Below are 19,025 nucleotides of genomic sequence, written 5' to 3' on the forward strand. Positions count from 1 at the left end.
GTACCAAATAGTGGTGGGCAGATGAAGTGTAAGGGGAAATGACTGCAGGTGGTTGTTTACTTCACACCATAGCTTACCAACTGTATTATATAATAGATCTCTTTTAAAAGATTTATGCTTTAGCAAATGGTAAAGAAAAAGTTCTTTGTTGCTACTGTATTTGCAAACTACTATCCAGAACTATATTACATTCTGCAAGATGAATGGTCAGGACTAAACTGGACTGTATTTGTGTGCAATCTTCTGCCCAAAAGTTCATCAAAATTGCTTGTGCTGCAAGGTGTCTCAGAGACTGCAGTAGGAACTAAAGTTTACCCTATTTGTTTGTATCAGTTTCAGTCACTACTGTTGTAGATTCTGGCCTTGCAAATATGGGAGATTAAAAAGAGGCCCAAGTTTGCAAAAAAATGTAACATCTTAAAAACAAAAATACATTGGTGGTTATCCTCTCCAGCCAGTGATATAAACAGCACCTGTAGCTTGAAGCAACAAATGCCCTCAATGGCCATTGCTAGGCAACACGACTATTGCCAGGCTTCAGCCTTGATTTCTGTCAGTAAAAGGCAGGGTGTAGGCTATTTCCAGGGCTATTTAGCCTGTGAAGGACTTATTAGCAGCAACTGATGGGCAACTTGCTATACGGCTGCCGGGTCCCTCCTGGCAACCAGCAGGGGATGGGGAGAGATCTACCAGGAGCAGCAGGGAGGCCCAGCCTTTGTGCAGTGACTTGTCTATGTCATTGCCCACATGAGGCTTCCGTGATGCCAGGGAGTCAGGGGACACTCTAGTATTTGGGCAAAAACTCTATGGTAAAGTTGGCTTCTACCATAGAGTTTTTGCCCAAATACCAGAGTGTCACCCCTAGTGTCACATGGATGATGCTGCTGGCTCTATCTTTCTGGGTAAGTTCCCGCAGGTCAGCTGATCAGTGGAAGAGAGGTGGGTCCTGGGAGTGGGGACCCCTGCCTTCACCAGGGGATCTGGCAAACCTAATACCATAGGACTTGAAAGATTTACCAGGGCATGGCTGCTTCCTACTGTTCAACAGCAGCCACCCCAGAAAAGCCAGTGTAGTGCAGTGGTTAAAGTATCAGATTAGGGTCTAGATCAGGGGTGTCATACATGCGGCCTGGGGGCCTTATCAGGCCCCTGAGCAACTGGCTGTCATCTGCTTCCTTCTCTCTTGCTTCCTTCTGCATCGCAGCTTGCTTTGCCAGGCTTGCTCAATTGCACAGGAGCTACAGAGCAAAGCCTCTGTTTTCTCCATTCACTGAGGCTCCACCCTTGGGGAGGAAGCAGGGAGGGAGACCTTGTTTTGCCAGGCTCTCTCAATTGCACAGCAGAGCTACTGAGCCAAGCCTCTCTTCCTTCTGTTGGCTGAGGCTCCTTCCCTTCCTGGTCTTCTGGGAAAGGAAAGAGCCAGAACTTCCTTTGCCCAGTTTCCTGGATTGCATGGGAGAGAGACAAAGAAAGCACCTTTAAGACCAATAAGTGCTAATGTTTTAAGCATGTTTTATTTTAAGCTTTTAAAAAATCTTTGTTTGTGTCCTTTATAAAGTTGATATGTCTGCTAACTGGCATTACAGTTTATGACACATAAGGCCCAGCCCAACAAGGTCTCATTTATGGCAAATTCAGTTCTCATAACAAATGAGTTTGACGCCCCTGGTCTAGATCAAGGTGTGTAGCCATATTAGTTTGTCTGTACCAGTAGAAAAGAGTGAGAGTCCAGTAGCACCTTAAAGACTAACAGAATTTGTAACAGGGTATGACTTTTCTTGACCACAGCTGAAGAAGAATTGCAGATTTATATTCTGCCCTTCTCTCTGAATTGGAGTCTCAGAACGGCTTACAATCTCCCATATCTTCTCCCCCCACAACAGACACCCTGTGAAGTGGGTGGGGCTGAGAGGGCTCTCCCAGCAGCTACCCTTTCAAGGACAACCTCTGCTATGGCTAACCCAAGGCCATTCCAGCAGGTGCAAGTGAAGGAGTAGGGAATCAAACCCAGTTCTCCCAGATAAGAGTCCACGCACTTAACCACCACACCAAACTGGCTCTCTAGTGAGCAGTGACTCACAAAAGCTCATACCCTCTGTCACAAGCAGAGGACCAGAGAGGGCCTTCTACTGGCTGCCACCACTCTGGTAAGCTTCTGTCTGGGAGGGCCCAGAGCACCCACCTGTCTTCCTTCTCAGCAAGCACCTTTTATCTGTGACTGAAGAGTTGTGGAGACCCAGGCAGTATAACAATAATTTTATTGTAAGTGCTCAAGAACAAGTGGGTTGTAACTTTTAGTGCAATAGTGAACATGGGAAAGTAAAGGTGGTACAAAGCAAAATAAAAAGCCCTGATGCAACCAATTAGAAGGCGATAGATATTTCACGGCAGACTTTTTACGGGGTGGTTTGCCATTTCCTTCCCCAGTCATCTACACTTTCACCCCAGCAAACTGGGTACTCATTTTATCGACCTCAGAAGGATGGAAGGCTGAGTCAACCTCGAGCCAGCTACCTGAACCCATCTTCCGCCAGGATCGAACACAGGTCATGGGCAGAGCTTAGGACTGCAGCTTTACCACTCTGCACCACGGGGCTCTTGCTCCTGTGAATTGGGTGAAATATTTGTGAGTTTCCTGCATTGTGCAGGGGGTTGGACTAGAACCCTGGAGGTCCCTTCCAACTCTATAATTCTATTATTCTGGTCCCCTTATTTTGTTCTTTACTTTCCATGGTTAGTCTGGCAGTAGGTCCCTTAAACTAGAATGTTTGTCTAAACCAGGCCCATATCTGGAATGTTTCTTTCTTTTTCTTTTTTTAAATAAAACTGAAAAATGAACCATTCGCTGTGCACATCAGTTATTCCATTGCCTTTGTGCTGGAAGCCTGATGCAAGTTTATGGCTTATTATACAAAAGATTACTATTTCACTTACACTTTATCTGAACATTTACCAACTCAAGCTAAAATGTGTATTTCTGAGTATTTGGGGAACTGTTACATTTGCCAATTCATTCTCCCAAAGTTTACAGTCTTCACAATGGGAGCTGACTCCCAGATAAGAAGGGGATACTTATGTAAACGCTGAGCTGAAAGATTCTGATCTTAACCACTTGTGAATAGGGTTGCCAACTCAGGGTTGGTATATTTCTGGAAATTTTGGGAGTGGAGCCTGAGGAGGCCAGGGTTTGGGGTGGGGAGGGGAGTGGGTTTTAATTAGGGTTACCAGATGCCATGTCTTCTTTTTTTGTGTATCCATCCTCTTTTGTCTTTATTTTAAAAAAAAACTGATGAAAATATCCCCTTTTGGGGTTATTCCTAGTTAACAGCAATTATGACAATTTAAATAATAGAGGTATTTAAAATAAGCTATGTCAGTGATCACTTGTTTTAGTAGTCAGTCTAGAAATATGTCCTCTATTTTGCTTCTCAAAATATGGTAATCCTAGTTATGCTTTAGTCAACCCTCCAAAAAAGTCATTTTCTCCAAGGGAATTTACCTTGGTTCTTTGGAGATCAGTTGTAATTCCTGAGGACTCCAGAGACCACTTAGATTGGAAATTGGCAACCCTACAAAGTTGGGAATAATTCCATTGAAGCTGAACTTGGCTCCACATTCTAAGGTTTAGAGCGGAGGTATCAAAAATCAGCAAATACCGTTCCCTTCTAACAGCTGTGTATCCCCCTTCACACACACACACGCACACACCCTTTTTTGTTTATTTTAAGGCTTTTCCTGATATACGACTTTAATAATTGGCTGAAGTATGTCTCTCCTGAAAGAATGAAACAGTATTGAAATCCTGTTATCCAAACCATAAAACGTCGTAAGAAAATACTGGATTTCCGTTAAGTGTGGAAGAAAACGTAAATGGCGGCAATCCCTTTGAATCCGGAGGGAGAGGAGGGGGAAAGCGTTTCACTTCCGCGGTTTGGTCTTCCTTTGGGTGAAAGACGGTATACGTTTCAGGGATTTAAGGTTGTTTTGTTTTGTTTGTTTTTTTTGAGGGGCCGGAATAACGGTGCGTGTTGCTAGAGGAAGAGAGGGGAAGAAGGTATGGATGTGAGCGCAGCGGAGTTTGAGGAGAAGTTGCCGAGGCTGCAAGAGCTCATCCTTGACTGCGACTTTGTTGGTGAGGCAGCCAGGTTGGGAAGGAAGAATGATTCTGCTCAGAGCAAGGCAGAAAAAGGGTTGGGTGGAGCTCGTGCCATCCTGGGAGGAAAGGGAAGGAGGTGGAATCTGTATAACTGCGACAGACATATAGTTCAGTCTCATGGCTCTTTCCCCATAATTAAACTGCACTTAATCCAACGGGGCTTTTACCCTAGGAAGTGTGCTTCGATTATAGAGTGTAGTGTGCTTAAATCTTCAAAGTTTAATGGATGTTTCGTCACTCCTGAAAGGGGGGGGGCTGCAGTTCTGGAGGAGGTTACTACAGTCGTCTCGCAGGTTTTTGAGCACTGTCACCAAATAAAATTTTTTGGAATTCTTCTGGGCGCACGGTTAGAGTGTCAGGCTGTAGCTCCACTGAGTTGTGAAACTCACTGGCGCCAATCACACTTGCTTTCAGTCCTGCCTACCTCACAGGGTTGTTATCAAAATAAAATGGAGGACAGGAGGACCGTGTGCGCTGCTCTGACCTCTTTGGGAAAGGGTGGGCTTGGAGGAGGGGAGGGAGTTGACAATGTGATGGCATAGTTAAACTAGAATAAAACCAACATAATGTGCAGTGTGTTGAATGATACTGGTTTCATAGCTATGGGGTTTGTTAGATAGCACAGAAGAAATGTAGAGAATCTTTTAATTTTGTTCATCACTTACCCCAGGAGTAGTTCTGACAACTGTGATGTTTTAAAAAATTTAAATGCAAAAGGTGGTTTTTATTTCTTCATTGACTTTGTAATTACAGTAATTACACAGCTGAGGAGAAATAAAATTTTAACTACAAAACTAGTTCATTGTCTGGTATGCGTACCGGAGTGAAGACTGTATAGGGCAGGGGTGTCTAACATGCAGTTCGGGGGTTGAATCAGGCCCCTGGAGGGCTCCTATCAGGCCTCCAAGCAACTGGTTGTTGTCTGCTTCCTTCTACCTTTCTCTTGCTTCCTTCTGCATCACAGCTTGCTTTGCCAGGCTTGCTCAATCACACAGGAGCTACAGAGCAAAACCTCTATTTTTTTCAATTGCTGAGGCTTCTCTCTTGGGGAGGAAGAGGGGAGGCAAGAGTTTGCTTTGCCAGGCTCTCTCAATCACACAGCAGAATGATTAGCCAAGCCTCTCTCTCATATATTGGCTGAGGCTCCTCCCCCTCTTGGTCCCCTAGGGAGGGAAGGAAAGAACCAGAGCTTCCTTTGCCCACTTCCTTGGATCCCATGGGAGAAATACAAAGAAAGCACCTTTTAAACCAATGAGTGCTAATGTTTTAAGCATGGTTTAAGTTTTTTTTTTAAAATAATCTTTAATTGTGTTTGTGTCCTTTTTAAAGTTTATATCTCTGTTACCTAATCTTAAATAAGTATATACATGGCCCAGCCCGACATGGCCTGGCCCAGCAAGGTCTCATTTATGTAAGTTTCGGCCCTCATAACAAATGAATTTGACACCCCTGGTATAGGGTGTTCCTGTCTGTGTCATTGGAGACATAGGAACGGAGCTTGGGGTCTTGGGAACAATGGGCAGCAGGATCCAAATCCCTGCTGCCTGCACCAATCACAAGCCCCCTGCTGGTTTGAATGACCCAATAACATGCTTGCACGGGAACCCTGTTGTATATGGTTGGCCCCATTGGCCCAGTTCCTCAGTCTTGAAGTACAGCCTACCTAATGCTGTATCTAATAAAGAGCTGATGTTCACTACCACTTAGCCTCTTCAATGCATCAAACCCACTATATTATAATTGTTCTCTACTGAATATGGTTATTTCAGATAGTTTGAATCCCAGATATGTTTCAAGTCTTATGTGAAGATATCAGAGTATCTGCTTGCAAAGAGCTGCCCCCACCATGTGCTGATTGTCATGTGTGGCCTTAGTTTGGCTGTCACTTAGGGCTCTGCAAATCCTGTGACACCTAGAGGTCTGCAGAAAAATCTAACATTTCTAAAAAGCAGCAGGGGATGGTGACAGCACCAATGTTTGTGCATGAATTATGTAAAAGAAAAAAAAAGCTGGACCATGCTCAGCCCACTGAGTTTGGTATAGGGCCTCAGAAACATGAGTTGAGAGGATGCTGTGTTGTTCTGGAGCAGTAGAACAAAGTTTGAGTCTGGGGGCATCTTTAAGACCAACAAAGTTTTATTCAAGATGTAAGCTTTCGTGTGCATGCACACTACTTCAGATAGGAGGGGAAGGTGATGTTAAATGCAGGTGGAAGAGATGGGGGGGGGGGGGATGTGGGGAGCCAGATTTTCTTTCCCTTGGCTTTTTGCAGGTCCGTTCTTGTCCTTGCTTTTTCATATTTCAGATATTAATGTTTTCTTCTATCTTAATTTAGCCCAGAAGATAGCTCCTGGCGTAGACAGTACAGTACCTTGGCCCAGTTGTTCTTGTTGCATTGGTTCATGCCATGGTAACCTCCCAGCTAGACTGTTGTAATGCATTCTGTACAGGTTTGCCCTTGAAGACCACTCAGAAACTCCAGTTAGTTCAGAATGCTACAGCTCAATTACTATTGGAAGCTTGAAGTCATGACTTTGAATTAAACCCAAGGAACTAATTGGTAACCAATGTGCTCATTATTGCCTACAAAGCTGTTTGTGGCCCAGGATCTGTATATCTGCAGGATTACTTCTCCCAATGTGTTGCACATGGTAAATGTTCCATGGTACTACTGGATAAGGTCAGCAACTACTCATACTTTAGCTTTCTCTGTTCTGGCTCCTTCCTGAATAAATGGCCTGCCTAAGAAGTCTCCCACACCCCCTATTCTGCAAAATGTGTAAAATGAAACTTCAGCAGGAAATTTTTATAACCGGAATGTAGTTAATGTCTGTGAATCTTAAGGTAGTCCTCATTGTGCATATTAGACTGTTTATTTTGCTTTTGTATTGCTCTCTGAAATCCAGTTTTTGTCATATGTTCTGTAATGTTTTAATGCATTCTCCAGTTTTGTAATCCTGCTTTATTTTCTGTATTATACCGTATTTTAGTGCGTTCTACAATTTTGGTGGTTATATCTATTATACTATTTTTACTTCATGGTTGCTAGTTGTAATCTCTCTTCAGTCTCTCAGAAAAATGGACTATAAGTAAGTAAGGATGGGAAAATATGTATTGTGTCAATGCTGCGGGGATGCTTAAAATCAGCTAAATACATGCAGTGGATTGGCTTCTAGTGCCGAGCACTATTGTTAAGCAGGATGTGAGAGTTTTAATGGGGCCTGCTGGGGGATACATTTGGGAATATAAAGAACAATGGGTGATATGTAATGAGAGTGGCACAAATAATATGTCAGTGCTCTGGGAATTTGATTTATCTAATTGTGTATGCTGGAAGTGTATATTCATAATGATTTCAATGTTCTTGCACAATAGATACTGTTAGATTACAGAAGAAAATTGTCCACCTCTTTACAGTTCTTTGTGTCTTACAGGATTTGATATGGAATTCACAGGTTTGCATTCAGCATTTCCACCTAGTGGACAGCCCAGGTAAACCAAATATGTTGTCAGTTTGTATGCTCAAAGAACCAATATGAAGAAATATGCCACACCCAGAACAATATGGAATATTGTCTTTTCCCCCTTTAGTCTCTATGATTATCCTGCTGATTGGTATCAGAAAGCCAGACGGAGCGTTCAGCAATTTACAGTGTGTCAGCTTGGTGAGCTCTCTTAGTCCTTGTTATCAGAGAGGCTGAAATCCTATGGCAAATGTGTGGGATGAGGACAGGTGCGTGATAGAAAAGGGACAGGGGGATCTACAGTTGCTGTGTCTCCTGCTTCTGTGTGAGAGCTGAAAACCCAGGTTGCTAGGCAGCAAATCAAATAATGCCTTGAGTTGTGGGGTGGCATCCAGATTCCCCCCTTCCCCTCAAATAGCATTTCTGTTTTAAGAGTATTCTGTTTTCTCAGTACCTTTCTAGCATTCATTGCTTTTAAAAAATGGGAGGGAGGGTTGGCGGTTGTCGTTCATTAAATATTGTGCTTCCATATTTGGAACTGATATGTCTGTCCTTGATTTTGGGAGGAGGGAATGGTAATGATTAACATGAATACTCTCCACTTTATGGGGGAAGCATAGTGTACTGTACTAAGGAAACAGTTTTCTAAGACAATCTGCAAAGGCCTTTAAACCCTAAGTAGAATATATTTAGAGCATCAAAGCAGCAGAGCAAGCTTCTACTTCCTTCTGAACACTGGAACTTGGTAGACTGCTGGATATACTGATTAATGCACCCATCAAGGAATAACTAAGGTGAACATTAGAGCAGCCATTCTTGATCAGACCAATGGTCCATCTAGTCCAGCATCTTGTCTCACAACGTGGCCAGCAGAAGCTTCCATAAGGTCTTCGTGGGCCTTTCCGCTATTGGTTTTATTGCTGCACCAGGAAGTTAGTTTTGCCAAACTTCTGCGTTAAGGAATTTGTATTCTTCTTTATCAGTAAGAATTACCTTTCTGCTTTTTCTAAAACTCTAAACTATTATAATAAGTCTTCAAAAGAGAAAAACTTGGTGTTATGCTGTTGAAGGCAAGAATTTTATTGTCAATGTACAGCAAGGAAGAAAAAAATCAGGAATATGGATTTCCAGCATAGTTCATGTTACAGGAGTGGAGATTGCTCTTTCTCAGCATGTCTTCACCCACAACGGAGAACATGACTACCACAGAAAATAAAAGTAAGCTGGACTCTCAGGTATCCCCCATAATTGGGAGGGACCTTCAGTTCCAGTTTTAAGGCTTTAGTTCCAGAATGATACATGGAAGATGCTTGGTGCAGAACTAGTTTGTTAGCTTGCATGGAGACTATGAAGAAGAAAACTGAGATGGGCTCTTGGACATCTCCCATACTTGGCCTTTGAGAAGACTGTTGGAAAAGAAGGACCAGACACAGTCTCTTAGTCTCAGTCTGGGGGTGGGGGTTACAAGAAAGTCAGATAGATAGGTAAACTGTGAGTTTCTTTTTTGTTTACTCTTCTGTCCCTTTGATGTGTAGACTGATACTCTCAGGAAATTGCTCCCTTCCTTCCAATCTCTCTCTCACACACAAAGAAGGACTTCATTGCTCTCCATCTTTGCACCATGAATGCAGTCTCCATCTGCATCCATCCAGGTTGTTAAAATAGATTATATTCCTATCTCTCATCTGGCCTGTCTAGAATGGAGTCATTAAATAAAGAACTCTATTTTGAAACTGACAAGTGACTCTGTGTAACTCTTTTGTTAGCACATTCAGAACAAAAAAGCTACGTGTAGCCAATAGTGCACTCTGCTAAGTAAAATAGAGATTTCTGGCTTACTATGCCAGTTAATTTAACAAAGACTGGGGTGGGTGATGGCAAAGAATAACATATTTAATTTTTTATATACATGAAAAGTTAATGACAAAAATCCTTCCTTAACCTTCCAAAAGGATCCTAATGATTTTTGGCTGTGTTGATCATGGCTGCTAGAATTTGGAGCCCTGACCAAAAGTTGCCCCTGAAAGTCTTAGTAAGTAAATGTGTGACATCATTAACAGTAGGCTCAAATACCTTTAGAATAATTATGTGGGGGCCAGAATGGAATAAATGCCCAAGAATATTGTGTGTGTGGGAATAAAACTGATTTTTAAAAATGTTTCTTTCAGGGTTGTCAATATTTTCTAGTGAAAATTCAAACAAGTAAGTAAAGAATGTTCTTAACAATGCTTGTGTTTATATGATGGTCCCTGGATACAATATGGCCTTAGTTTTTCTGTTTTTTATTGCAGGTATATGGCACATTCATATAACTTTTTCCTCTTCCCTACAACATTTGGCCAAATGGATTCTGAATTCTCTTTCCAAGCATTTAGTATTAAGTTCCTGAACCACTATGGTTTTGATTTCAACAAGGTACATCTTTTGCTGTAGATAGATTTTGTATTTAAGTAGGTGAGCACTTGTTTTTGATGTACCTAAATTGCAATTTGTTCAGAAGTATCTGAAAATGTATTTACAAAGTAAATTGTGTGGAAAAGTCACTTTGTAGTCTGAAATCATGTGTATGCTTGAAATATGTTGTCACCTGGGAATCTTCTCCTGCTTCAGTTATCCCATATGCCTAATTCTAGCTGCTGGTCCTACTGTTCTGTGACTAGACAGGAATGAAATCCCATAACATTCTTTAGTCGCACTAATCACAAGATATGATGTTTCACTCTGGTTCACTTGTCTTTGTTTTTAGTCAGTGTGACTGTTCATTAACAGTGTTGGTTTGCATACATGCCCTTTTGATGGAGTCTCTCCTTGGAGCGACAGTTGCTAGATGCTGGGAGAGGGGAAGTCTCTTTGTAAAAGAGCATTTCAGCCTTGCTGGAAAGAAACAAATTAATAGCAAGCATAGCCAGGATAATGTTGGTCATACTCTATTATCGATTTCTGAAGTGGTAGTGGGGATGTTGAATGGTGTATGGGTGTGGAGAAGAGAAAACCTGTTTGCTGGGTGTCAGGTGGAGAGAACAAGGGAAAGAGTGGAAGTAGTCCAGATGGGCAACCCAAGTGTCTCTAGGTAAGTGCTCCTGGAGAGGGAAGGAGGCTTCGGTGTATGGTCAAGAGATGTTGAGTAGGAGCTCTTTGGCAGTAGGGTTATGGTTCTGCACAATACACCAGTATTTGCTGATGTGCAGGCCTCCTGATGCTCTAATAATTTGATTTTAACTTCCAGTCACATATTTCTAGAAATAGCCACTAGATCTGCGATTTTTTGATCTTACTATGGCTCCTTGTGAATGTGTTAATCTTTATATTGCTTTACTGTTCTTAAAGGGGTCTTCTTCATTTCCACAAAATGATTCACTTGTGCTGACAAGCCCTGGAAGTGGTTCCCTCAAAACAGAAATCTCATGCAGCTTTTGGATATGAGCTCTGGAATGGTAGTGCTAGAAGGCCTAAAAGAGCAGACTGTGGGGCAAGTGACCCTTTGGAAGTGTCTTACAGAGTTTGCAAAGAGAGTTTTCTCAAAAGTTGAGTTATCTTCTCTATTCAGAAGATTTGTATGTTGGTTAAGAGATATGCAGAAGCAATTTTCAGTTGTCATTGTTTTTTTCTTGATCTTCTTAGCAGAAGCAATATGAGCTGTTGTAGTATCTTGCATTTGAAGTTTTGACTTACTTAACTGAAGTGTAGCCCTTATAGAATAAACATTGGTGTGATTGAATGAGTAGAGAAAGTTAGTGAAGGTGACTCTGGTTTTCACAGAAGCTAGCATGCAGACCCTATTCTGTGTAACTGACCCCTCTTTTCAGTTTCTTAAGGATGGGATCCCATACATGAATGAAGCACAAGAGAAGAAACTTCAGCAAGGTCTTCTTTCTGGAAATTGGGTTGTCCATAGGTAAAACTATTGCTATATTACTATTTTTGTATATTGACTTGATTTTTCCCCCTGGGCTCTGTGTGTGTATTTTGGAAACAACTGGGAGACTTCAGAGAATGTCCTGTAGGCCAGACCCAGCCTACTCAGAATGAGCTAACTGTTCAAAGATCTGACCTGTCTGTCACTTCCTCTTCTTTGCCAAGTCCTTCTATGTACCCCTTTGAATTCTCTGGAACAGTGGTTCCCATTTTGAGTATGGTGACCCACAAGTTCAAAAGTTATTTGGTATGGTGATCCAGTAAAAAAACAAAACTGCTAATGCACAAATCAATAAAACTGCAAAAGCCTGGGACCCACTTCTACAGGCTTCATTGCTCACTTTTGGGCCTACACTTGGGTTTCCTGTCTCCAGGTTGTGCCTGGAGATCTTCCACTCTTACAACTGATCTCCAGCTGGCAGAGATCAGCTCCCCTGGGGAAAATATATCCTTCAAAACCTCACTGGTTGAATTATCACTCTCACACAAAAAGTGTGTAAACAAACATTTAGTGCACAGTTTTTAATAAGTCCATACAGCAAAATAATAGAACGAACACCCACACGATGCTCCCCCAGACTGCTTTCTAAAGTCACATCTCAGAGGCACTGCCTTCAGCCGCTTCTTGCAGTTCAGAATCTGGGTGGAGACAAGGGCATCGTTCTGCACAACTTTTCACAAAGAGTTCAAAAGACCGTATTTCCTGAATTTCCTACAGTTTCATTGGTTTCACCCTTCGTCAGTCTTCTCTCAATGCTGTTTTAACTGGAGCCACAGTACAAAGAATTCAATCACGGATCAATGCGTACATGCTCAAGTCTCTGCTACAGGCTCTTTTTGAATTCTTTGTACTGTGGCTCTAGGATCCACCCTCTCTAGGATCCACCCCCAAATTCTACAGGTATTTTCCAACACAGACCTGTCAATTCTAGCCTGTACCTACAGCCGGTCTAGCGTGGGAAGTGGGGGAGGGGTTGGCGATCTGGCTGGTGTACCGTCCGCCTAACGCACCAGCCAGCGCCTTACCAGCCCTGATGGAGGCGGTGGCGGGCTGGGCGTTGGAGTTCCCAAGGCTTATGGTCTTGGGTGACTTCAACGTCCATGCAGACGATGCGGCCTCCAATCAGGCGCTGGACCTAGTGTCTTCCATGGCGACACTGGGACTCTCCCAATTTGTTACCATCAGGCCGGACACATGTTAGACTTGATCTTTGCGTCTGGGATTCTGGTGGACGGTATCGCAGTAGAAGCGGTGCCATGGTCGGACCACCTAGCCCTTAAGGCCCGTGTGGGTGCGCCCCCTCGACCCTGTACGGGCGGCGAGCCTATTTTGGCTTGCCCGCGGAGTCAGATGGACCCTGAGCGGTTCCAGAGGGCTCTGCGGGACCCCTGGCCCCCTAGCAATTCCCTCGATGACCTAGTAAATACCTGGCATGACAGGTTATCCAGGGCCATCGACGAAATTGCACCCCGGCGTCCTCTGCGCCCCCGAAGTAGGCTGGCTCCTTGGTATACCTCGGAGCTACGCCAACTGAAACAGGGACTCAGACGACTAGAGAGGCGGGTGGCGGCATACTCGTGACGAAGCGACGAGAACATCCTACAGAACGTTTATGAAGTCTTATGAGATGGCAGTCAAAGCTGCAAAGAAGGAATACTTTGCGGCTAGGATTGCATCTGCAAATTCGCGCCCAGCACAATTATTTAAGATAATTGAGAATCTGACCACTCTGCCCCAAGGCAGACCAAACATGAAAGAATTGGAAATAGGCTGTGAGGCTTTTGCGAAATTTTTTGCAGATAAAATCTCGTCACTCCGCCAGGACTTTCCTGCCACATTGACTGCAGCAGATGAACCCGGGGCTCCGTGCCTGTCTTCTAGTGTTATCTTGGATCACTTCGACGCGCTTAGTCTTGGGGAAGTCGACGAAGTCCTCTCAACTGTACGCCCTACAACTTGCGACCTTGACCCATGCCCCTCCTGGCTAATCAAATCCTGCCAGAGGGAGCTTAGATATCCTATACGGGATATCATAAATAGATCCCTCTTGGAAGGGCAATTTCCAACATCTTTGAAAGAGGCCATGGTCCGCCCTCTCCTAAAAAAGAGTACAGCAGACCCGGCCGAATTGGCAAATTACCGGCCGGTCTCGAACCTACCATTTTTAGGTAAGGTTATAGAGAGGGCAGTGGCGTTACAGCTGCAGAGTTTTTTGGATGACACTCCCGCCTTAGACCCTCACCAGTCCGGCTTCCGTCCGGGTTATGGGACAGAGACAGTGCTGGTCGCCTTGGTGGATGACCTCCAGCGGCATCTGGATCGAGGCGGCGTGGCGGTGCTGATATTGTTAGATCTGTCGGCCGCATTTGATACGGTTGATCATCAGTTACTGGCCCGCCGGCTCGCCGACACGGGGATTGGGGGATTGGCCTTACAGTGGCTTTCCTCCTTCCTCGAAGGATGGGGACAAAGGGTGGCCATTGGGGGGGAACGGTCCCGGAGGCACCCACTAGTATGTGGGGTCCCACAAGGGGCAGTTCTCTCCCCGATGTTATTTAACATCTATATGCGCCCCCTTGCCCAGATTGCCCGGAGGTTTGGACTTGGGTGCCATCAATATGCTGATGACACCCAACTCTATCTGCTAATGGATGGCCGGCCTGGCTCCGTCCCAGAAAGCCTGGACCTAGCATTGCAAGCCGTGGCAGGCTGGCTCAGACTGAGTGGGCTGAAGTTGAATCCAACGAAGACAGAGGTCCTGTGCTTGGGTCGCGGTGCCTTGGGAGGGGAAATCCCCTTGCCAGTCCTTGACGGTGTGCAGCTTAAAGCGGCACACAGGGTCAAGAGCCTGGGGGTTCTTCTGGAGCCTTCATTATCAATGGAGGCACAGATAGCAGCCGCTGCCAAGTCCGCGTTCTTTCATCTTCGTCGGGCGAAGCAGTTGGCCCCCTTCCTAGAGCGCCGTGACCTAGCAACAGTGATCCATGCTACGGTCACCTCGAGACTGGACTACTGCAACGCCCTCTACATGGGGCTGCCCTTGTGCCGAATTCGGCGGCTGCAGCTGGTGCAGAACGCGGCGGCTAGGCTGTTGCTGGGGCTCCCAAGGTGGGAGCACATACAGCCGGGGCTGCGCGGACTGCACTGGTTGCCAGTGGCATACCGAGTTCGCTACAAGGTGCTGGTTATTACCTTTAAAGCCCTATATGGCCGAGGACCTACCTACCTAAGGGACCGTCTCTCCCCATATGAGCCCCAGAGGGCACTGAGGTCATCTGGGAAAAACCAGCTGAATATCCCTGGGCCAAGGGAGGCCAGACTGAAAGCCACCCGGGACCGGGCCTTCTCTATTACTGCTCCACTACTGTGGAACCAACTCCCTGAGGAGGTGAGGGCCATACGATGTTTAGAGGGATTCCGTAGGGCCTGTAAGACCCACCTTTTCAAGATGGCCTTCAACTAGCGAAAAAATTAGTGAAAAAACTTGTGACAAAACTAGATATGCTGCTAGAAATCCTTTTATTCTTGAAATGTTTTTACTTCTGAAATTTATTGAAACTTGTTTATAACGCCATACTGTTATGTGAATTTTAATACTTTGTAATTGTTTTAACCGTGTTTTATAATTATAACTGATGTAATGTGTGTTTTATGTTGTGAGCCGCCCTGAGCCTGCTCCGGTGGGGAGGGCGGGATAGAAATAAAAAATTATTATTATTATTATTATTAGCACAGTGTTGAAGGGAAGCTTAAGAGAGCAGATGCTAGGGTAAGTGACCTATTAAACATGTCTTAGAGCAGGGGTGGCCAACGGTAGCTCTCCAGATGTTTTTTGCCTACAACTCCCATCGGCCCCAGCTGTTGGCCATGCTGGCTGGGCTGATGGAAGTCATAAGCAGAAAACATCTGGAGAGCTACCGCTGGCCACCCCTGTCTCGGAGAGTTTCCAGAGAGAGGAAATAATGCCCCAGAAGAAAGGCAAGGTACAAATGTTCTTCCATGCTTGACTTCTCCTTGGCTAGGTTGTAGCTCTGGTGTCTCCAATGTCTGCTAGTGAAGCCAGCCAAATGTAAATGTCAGAAAGGAGCGCCATGAAGAAATTCTCCTGCACATGCCAAGGGGTAGGGAGAGTGCCTTTGATTATCAGTGAAAGTGCTTGCAGTTGGTGCTTATGGATTATACCAGTCTCTGAAAGATGGAAGGTACTGAGCCAGCTCAAGTAGCAAATAATAGCAGGAGTGAGCAGGGTTCTGTAAAAAGCAATGGGATCCTTGGGGGTGGGATTGAGTTCAGCTTGAAATGATTTGCTACGCATTTTTCTTACTGCATTTTTGCTAGTGTTCCGGACAAGGACAAAATGAAAGAAGTGATTGATGAAGTAACATGCTGGGTGTCATCTGCAGAAGAGGGAGAGTCTATGGTTCTGCACGACATATATGGTAGGAAGTTTGTTCCTTTATCCACCCTTCCACTTCACATCCCCTAACTCCTTCAATGAATCAATAACTTGTTCTGCCCATTGCATCTTGTCCCCTGCCAGGGGCCTGTAATATTTTTTTTCCTGTTTACTTGCTCCTTTGTCTGCACCTTTCAGCAGTAAGGAGTTACATCTGTACCTAAGCTCTGCCTTCCTGGATATGATAAGGAATAATCTCTGCAAACTTAATTTCTTCTGAAGAAAAGACTTATGCAAGCCTTATGCCTCCAACTTTATTAATGTTCACTTTTCTACTGAGCTGCAACAGAGATGGCATTTTTCATGTCCCCCTAGTCCTAAAAAAGGTCAAATTTGCTTATGTACTTGATAACTGTGTTGTGTACTTGAAGACTGAGGGAAAAATATAAAAAGAGAAAAATTAAGCAAATATGTGTATTTATACCAAAGTGCACTAAAATGTTACTTAAAAAAAACACAGGCACATTCCACCCTTGAAGCAGTAAATATTTGAACTAAGTCATCCTGAATCTATGAAACATGATACAATTCCATATCTCTAGGTTAATAGCCTTGAACCAATAAAACAGAATCAACAATTCAATACTTACAATTGGTAAGGTTGCCAGGTCCAATTCAAGAAATATCAAGGGACTTTGGGGGTGGAGCCAGGAGCAAGATTGTGACAAGCATAACTGAACTCCAAAGGGAGTTCTGACAATCACATTAAAAGGGACCACACACTTTTAGAATGCCTTTCCTCCTTTGGAAATAATGAAGGATAGGGGCACCTTCTTTGGGGGCTCATAGAATTGGACCGCCTGGTCTAATCTTTTTGAAACTTGGAGGGTATTTTGAGGAGAGGCATTTGATGCCATGCTGCAAATTTGATGCCTCTATCTTAAAAAAAAAAAAAAGTCCCCATAGAGCCCCAGAAGAAGAATAAGGTACGTACATCGCCTCATCAAACAGAAATCAAAAAGTGACAGGTGCCCCCCCACCTCCATAACCACAAATAAAATGCAAGATGTTTCCTATGGGAACTGAGGCAAAATGGTCTGTGATTTAAATAGCTTTTCCATATATTTTATTTATTGCTACTTGTGAGAGAAAAGTATTTGACCTAAAAGGTCAAGGCTCTAGGTCACTGATTTTTACGGTGAGAAGTTGTAAATATTGTTGTACAATATATTTCAAAATGTTGCTTGTCAAAACAAGAGGTCTCAAGACTTCTCACAGGCCACAACACCCCTAGTGAAATGTCAATGCACTTTCCATCGGTGTGGTTTTTGCCTGCTAATGAATGTGTGTGTATATGTGTAAAATGATAGCTGTGATCTTGCATTTAAAGATGAAACTTCACTAGTATTCCAAATATAGACAGAACTCTTAACTGTGCCATATTATCTCTTCAGAAGGGTTTTTTAAAAAGTTTATCTCCTTTCTTTCTACCCATTGGTTTCCAGTACAGCTGAATACATTTTTTTTTAAGTCTATGAATGTATGGTGGAAAACAAATTTAATCAGATGAGCCCAAAGGCAGGACAAAACCATAATAAGCTGCAGAACAAAATAATTAAGCACTTGCATACATTTTATATCCTGCCAAGAACTTGAGAAGTCAGGGCAAATTTAACCTAGCACCTAAAAGATAACACAGTACAGACTTGCTGAATATTTTAGAAAGAGTATACCATATTTGCTATGCCATCACAGAAAATGCTTTGTCGTTGCCATTGGCTACCACTCTCCTATTTTCTTAAGGTAGTATACCTAGAGCAAAGCCATGGATGATAATTAGCAAACAGAATGCTTCTTCATATAGGAGACATTATTCTTCCAATAACTTGGTTCTCTGCAACTTAGTTTAAAAGAAAAAAAAACACTTTTAATTGCTTCCAGAAACAAGTTAAATACAGAAATTAACTAAATACAAGAAATTGTATATGTATTTAAGTCTAAATTTCCCTTTATGTTCATCCTACAGCAAGTGAAATAGGCAGAAATAAGTTCTACATGCCCTGTTAAATGTGCATTCACCCCATGTTCCCCAAGTATTGTTGACAACACAAATATTTACTGCCAACTTTGGTGATTTTTGATATGGTTCCACCAAGATCAGGATCTGAACCTTTAATTGTATTCAAGTAGGCATTCATTTGCTTTTGATGGAACTCTTAACATCAGAAGATCTGGGACTTTGTTCTGAGCCATGCAGCTCACTTAATATCTTGGCACACAATACAACTTCCTTAAGTCATAATTGCTGCCAGAATATTCTTCACACCTTTCACTCCAGGTACTGCCACAATGTTACTCTGGTGCTACTGAGCAATTAGAGAGAAGGACTGGGAGAAACAGCTGATCCCTCTTTCAACATGGGATGTTTCTGACACCTAGGATATTTCCTAGGGCATGAAGTGTGTGCCTTCTCTGCTGCCACCTACCCAAGTTCTCCATCTGAGGCGGACTGCAGAGGCACTTCCTCCGCAACCTGCTTCAAACGGAGCCAGCATGAACAGCAGAGAAGGGCAAACATCCTCTAGTGTCACCTGGGAGGAAAATGTAAATGCCCTCTTATGCTATTCAGGCAAGATCCAAGGTGGGGTGTAGAAGTCTCTGCTTCTTGCTTTGGACCCTTAACACCTAAGAAAATTGGCAAAGATGAATAATAAGATGCCAGACAGATGTTGGAAATGTAAAAAACATGAAGGTTCTTTCTACCGTATGCGGTGGACTTGTGAAAGAGCGAAAAAGTATTGGCGGATGATTCAACAAGAAATTTCTAGGATCTTGGGATATGAATTTAAGAAAGTCGCAGAGACTTTTCTGTAGGGATTACAAATGGAAAAATTTCCAAAAGAAGATAGAACTTTAATCCGGTACTTGCTTTCAGCCGCTAGGACATTATATGCGTAGTTGTGGAAGCATGAAAAAATACCAGAGAAATGGGGTTGGATTGTAAAAGTTATGACATTGTGTGAAATGAACGAATTAACAAGAATTTTAAGAGGTTATGATTTAGAAGTTTTTAAGATGGAGTGGAAAATAAAA

At 43.4% G+C, this 19,025-nt stretch overlaps 1 protein-coding gene across 2 annotated transcripts in view; it reads left to right on the plus strand.

Annotated features, from left to right (window-relative positions):
* The first annotated feature begins 3,893 nt into the window (after positions 1-3,893).
* The window catches only part of LOC132573813 (poly(A)-specific ribonuclease PNLDC1-like), a 44,161-nt gene continuing 29,029 nt past the window's right edge, over positions 3,894-19,025 (plus strand). Inside the window, exons 1-7 of one of the 2 annotated variants that reach the window (XM_060241657.1) lie at positions 3,894-4,132; positions 7,591-7,648; positions 7,748-7,821; positions 9,789-9,822; positions 9,912-10,035; positions 11,427-11,515; positions 15,875-15,975. In XM_060241657.1, the coding sequence (XP_060097640.1) occupies positions 4,057-4,132; positions 7,591-7,648; positions 7,748-7,821; positions 9,789-9,822; positions 9,912-10,035; positions 11,427-11,515; positions 15,875-15,975 (556 nt within the window). In that variant the 5' untranslated portion in view covers positions 3,894-4,056. The remainder of the gene's footprint in view (positions 4,133-7,590; positions 7,649-7,747; positions 7,822-9,788; positions 9,823-9,911; positions 10,036-11,426; positions 11,516-15,874; positions 15,976-19,025) is intronic. The other variant, XM_060241666.1, reaches the window with a different exon arrangement.

This window comes from Heteronotia binoei, chromosome 1 (genome assembly GCF_032191835.1).
Source record: "Heteronotia binoei isolate CCM8104 ecotype False Entrance Well chromosome 1, APGP_CSIRO_Hbin_v1, whole genome shotgun sequence".
NCBI classification, from domain to species: domain Eukaryota; kingdom Metazoa; phylum Chordata; class Lepidosauria; order Squamata; family Gekkonidae; genus Heteronotia; species Heteronotia binoei.